This window comes from Octodon degus, unplaced genomic scaffold (assembly GCF_000260255.1).
Source record: "Octodon degus isolate 3935 unplaced genomic scaffold, OctDeg1.0 scaffold00251, whole genome shotgun sequence".
NCBI lineage: Eukaryota > Metazoa > Chordata > Mammalia > Rodentia > Octodontidae > Octodon > Octodon degus.
Window position 1 is genome coordinate 1,255,271 of NW_004524827.1, and position 5,234 is coordinate 1,260,504.

At 39.8% G+C, this 5,234-nt stretch overlaps 1 protein-coding gene across 1 annotated transcript; it reads left to right on the forward strand.

The window, feature by feature from the left end:
• The first annotated feature begins 2,498 nt into the window (after positions 1–2,498).
• On the forward strand, positions 2,499–4,250 carry Tex13c (TEX13 family member C). The gene has a single exon (XM_004646080.1). It carries the CDS (start codon positions 2,499–2,501, stop codon positions 4,248–4,250), a length of 1,752 nt encoding a protein of 583 aa, XP_004646137.1.
• The last annotated feature ends 984 nt before the right edge of the window (positions 4,251–5,234 follow it).

Consider the following 5,234-nt stretch of genomic DNA (forward strand, 5'->3'; position numbering starts at 1 on the left):
ACAAGATATCATGTCTGCATCTTGTACTAGGAATGACTACTACAAAGACAACAATATGCAATGTATTAATTATTGTAACTGTACTACTAACCTGTTTTGAAACTGTCTCATTGCTACTTCTTTCTCAATAAAATTATTAAATTATAAAAAAATCACTGTGAGCACAAAGCAGAAGGAAAGACAGCATAAAAATAAATGGTATAAATTTTCTGAAGCAGTACGAAAGTTGTTTCTCAGTACTCAGCATATACTCAGCTTATGTTTACTGTATATGCCTTTTCTTTATTGTATTTACCACCTTGGGTTCCTGGGAGATTAAATCTGCACAAGTGTCGAGACATACTAATATGATGAACTTTAAAATGTCATTTTCCTTTTTTTATCACCAATTATTATCATTTAAAGTTGTTATGAAAGTTTTGTGACAGAGGTTATACTAAAATTGAAAGTATATGAACTTACTGAAAATCATGTAAAATTTAGCAATGTTTTTAATGTGGTTTCTCAGATTGATTAATTTATGCAATTGAGTTGTTCTACTCTCTTGTAAACACACATTCATACTTTGCAAACTTGCTCATCTGCAAAATAAAGTGTGGTATTTGTGATATTACCATAGTTTCATCAAGAAGGGTAACTCAGTCAAGTTACCTTTTAAATACCACTTCATAAGCCATTATATATCACCTTCCTGTTTCAATACTGTAGAAATTGATTCCATAATGGTCTTAAAGGCCAAAGTATTTTAAACTTAATAACTTTAAAGCACCTTGACATTTATGAAGTGTTGTCACATTCATTTGAAAATAGTTTGAAGTTGTTATAAAGTTTAACAGTATATGAAAGCACTTTACCAAAAGATGCAACAGTTTTGGATGTGGTAAAATATTTTTAGGAATGTGTATGTCTTTTCTTGGATTAGAACCATGACATGGCTATATACACTTACTTTTCAATCTGAATTTTAATGATTATAGAAATCATGGTATACTCTTTATTGCTCTTTCCTTTTCGTATGTCATTATTTATGCCATTGTTACCTTTAGCATTTGTGAGTACTCACTACATGTAGTGAGAACCAGGTTCGTTGCTAGGAACACAAATAGTGAGAAAGAAGAATACAAAACTAATTATAGTATTGGTGGAGTGGTCATGAAAAGATTCTTGAAAGAGGTAGACTGTTTGGGCTATTTAGGGTACACTTATAGTCAGTCTCACATTAATTTTAGAACCAGCTTTTGAAATTCTACAAAAAATACAATTAGAATTCTGATGGAGATTACATTGAATCTAGAGCACTCTGAGGCTTATAGCTATTTTTAAAAATGTCAAATTTTCTAACACATAAACATTGCATGTCTTTCCATTTTTTAGGTGTCAAGTACTTTTGCAATATTTTATAGCTTTCATTGTACACATCTTTTGACTCTGGTTAAATTTGTTCCTAAGTATTTTATCCTTTTTGATGCTATTATAAATGGAATAATTTTCTGGAAGTGGAGTTGTTCACTGCTAGTGCATAGAAACATCATTGATTTTTGTTTATTGATATTATATACAGTCACTTTGCTGAATTTGTTTATTACCCTCAGTGATGGGTTCATTGGGGTCTTCTACTATAGAATCATGTCCTCATCAAATAGAAATAGCTTAGTTTTACTCATTCATTTTCAATTTACATGCCTGGCTAAGAGTACTGGGCCATAGTTGGATAAAAATAATGAAAGTATCATTCTCATCTGTTCCTGATCTTGGAGTAGGTGGGTTTCATGTCAGCTGTGGATATTTCATACATGCTTTGTATCAGGCTAAGAAGGTCCTTTCCTTTTTTAGTTTGTTTAGGTTTTCTCCTCATGAAAAGTTGTCACATTTTGTAAAATGCTTGTTACGTATCTATTAGATTATATGATATGACAGGGATTCTCAATTAATCTTTTCAGGACAAGGAGGGAAATATTCAGAGCATACCTGATCCTATGAAAATCTGAAGTAGTAACTGAATACAGGTGAGATGAAGCTGAGATAAGAACCACCTTTATGTACTCACCTATCCAACTGCAGCTCCTTGACTAGAGGTCCATTCTACCATGTTGGGTATTACCCTTCCCAAGGTCTTGGAAACCAAAGTTTCTATTGGTTTGCTGGCAGTCCCCATGTCTGTCACACTGTCTTTTCTCTTGTAGGTGGCGCTATGACAAGTCTAGTTCCAGTAGTCCTTGTGGCATGATGGCACAAAAGCCTGACGCCTGCTTAGAGCGTCTCTCTGTCGCATAGCATGACGTCATGCTGTAGAGCGTCTCTCTGTGACGTGTCATTGCCAGAGAGAGGTTGCTGTGGTGAGAGGATCGAGTTTGTTGGTAGGAATGAAGGTTAGAGGGAAGTGGGAGACCTCACCAAACCCACGAGTGGCAAAGGACTAATGAAGAACTTAGTTGGGAGGTAGAGGGAAACAGCTTGACAGCAGCAGCCTTTTTATTGATATCAGAGCTTCAGCAGCCATGGCCGTCGGATTTGCGGACCCCGCCAATGGTTTTCGCTACATTGAGGTGGTACGATTTATCAACGATGAAATTTTAATGAATGGTGGGGGCCAAGACTTCTACTCGATCTTCCACTTGCGATCCTGGAATGAGATAGAGGATGGCCTTCATAATACCTTAAGTGACCAGCACATGCCGCGTAACCACAAGAGGGCATGTGCCTGGAGTGCGCTAGCCTTGGCAGTGCGGGCACTTGCCAGACAGCGGGAACAACACTTGCGTCTTGTCAGGGAGCTGAAGGAACAGTTGGGAAGCCGAGAGGCGCTTTGTTGGGCCTTGGCATCAGAGATGCAGCAGCTGCGCCAGCAGCGAGACCAGGCCACGGCACAGCTGTCCCTTGCAAGATCTGCCCTGCAGCGGGCACAAAGTGAGTGTGATGCATTCCGAGAGAAGCTATTCCAGTATGAACAGTTTGCGCAGCTTGTCCCGCTAGCACAAGGTATAGTAACTGGGACACATGCTGAGCAATTTGGGCCTGCAGCCTGGCCCATAAATTCTGAGCAGCAAAGAGATGTATGGGCTATGAGAGAGCATGGAAACATATTTTCTGAAACTCCAGTACCAAACCAAACAAGGGCTGTTTACCTGCCAAGTTTGTGGGGCCCAAATATGCTGTCTCCTTTTCCAGCCCTAGTACCTCAGTTCTTCCCATTGCATGCACCTTTCCCAATGAATTTACCATCCTTGCCATGTCCAGCACCTATAATAGTCACCGAAAAAGAGGCTGGAGTCCCATTTCAGATGCCCCCTGTGGGAATCTACGCACTTGGTCTATCTGCTTCAGGAGGGTCCCAGGAGGAGATGGCACCTCTGTGGGACCAGAGTCACTATGACCAGGTGGAAGACCCTGTGATGCTACAAGAATCAGTCCTCCCAGGAGACAACAGAAGCCTCAGCCAGAAAGAAGATCTTCAGAGGTCTCAGAGAAGGATACAAGAGGAAGATCCAGAGATGTCCCTGGAAATGACACACCTGGAGGACAGAGGGAACCATAACCAAGAAGAAGGTCCACTGTGCTTCCAGAGATTGCCTTTCCTCGGAGAAAATTGCCATCATAGCCAAGGAGATCAAGGGAGGCCTGAGGGTATAGCTTCCCTGAGGAACAGCAGAAAGTGCATGCAGGAAGAAGGTGAGGAGGGAGACCAGGGTAAGGCACCCCCAGGTTTCAGTGTTACTCACAAGCAGGCAAAATATATAGAGAGGGCTGAGGGCATGACTTATCTAGGCCTCAGCAGGAGCCCTATCAGGGGAAATGATACTGAATGCATTCAGCCAATGACATCTCCAGGGACTGGAAAAAGCCCTACCCAAGGATGTGTAGAAAAAGCTCAAGTTGGGATATCCTCAAAGTTCAGTACCACCCAGAAAGATGCAGAAAGACCCCAGTGTATGACAGCCTCAGCATTGAGAAATAACAACCAGGAAGAAAATACAAAGAGAATCAAGACCACTGTGCAGAAGAGCTGGAGTCAAGCTGTGAGAGAAAGCCCCAAGAAACAGCAGCCCCAGCAGGGGAAAGCCAAGAAAGCACAAGCAATAAAAGCTGTGGAATCCCAACAACAGAAGTGTGTTTCATGCTCTAGCCCAGTAAGTTGGGTCTGCATGTGGTGTAGAGTGATAAATTTTCCATGGCGCAGGGCCTGTTATAAGTGCAAGAAGGTCCGTTCAGCAGCTGAGAGTGGAGATGCTGACCCTGGACACACTCACTAATTTCAGGAAGGTAAGTGAGAATGGAAGTACTCTAAAGAAATGTTCTAAGTCCTCTTTCTTATAAAAAAAATCAATTTACTTATTTCACAGAGAATTTGAAATTAAAATATCATTGAAAAAATAAGTAATTCATTACTCCATTATCCAAATTAATCACTTTTTATCATTGTGGGCACACATACATACAACTATGTATATGTTTATATTCTTATTATATTTGTTTACTTCAACAAAGAGGGACTCTGAATATTACAGTCTTTAAACTGAGGATTTCTCCTAATTAGATGTAAATTTTGCAGGTGGTGGATTCTTGATGGCTGTTACTGACTGGTGGATGCCCTGGAGAAGTTGAAGTCATGAAGCCTTTTCTCTCACCCCTTTGTTGCTTTCTCTCTTTTCTAAAGCTTGTCATCTGTTTGATTGACAACAGCCATCTGATTTCAAGCTATGCTGAATTTTAGGAACCCCACTTTTATTAACAATGCTATCATTATTTTGGAAACTGCTACAGTGTTCATGTTTACGTCTTTTGGGGTTTTAAATTTTATAGGTGGGTTCTTGTTTTTTTGTGTCTAATTCCTATCATATTTGGTTGTTGCTAAAAAAGCTGAACCTGTATCATTGGAAAATCTCTCTAGAGCTGGAAGACATACCAGTAACACTTTGATTCTGGTAGACTCAGACGTCAGTGAGCCCCCTCCCTCTGCCCCACTTGGAATCAATGTGTGAAAAGTCAGCTCCTGGAAGAAGAGCTTCCCTGACATTCACTGTGGGAACAATCGAGAACAAAATAGTTTTGTTAGAATTAAATTTCTCTATGGGGACAAGATTAACCTGGAAGAGTTTGATGGGTTAAATACTATATGTGACAAAAGCTTTGATTCATTTCATTAAACAAATAATTATTAATTGCTTAATTTTTAGGAATTAGAACTATATGATATTATCTGGTGTACTCATCATAATCTTTTTGGTGAGTTTGGT

Excerpts from the sequence above, each read along its gene's own strand:
- Tex13c (XM_004646080.1), top strand. The coding sequence starts at position 2,499 with ATGGCCGTCGGATTTGCGGACCCCGCCAATGGTTTTCGCTACATTGAG.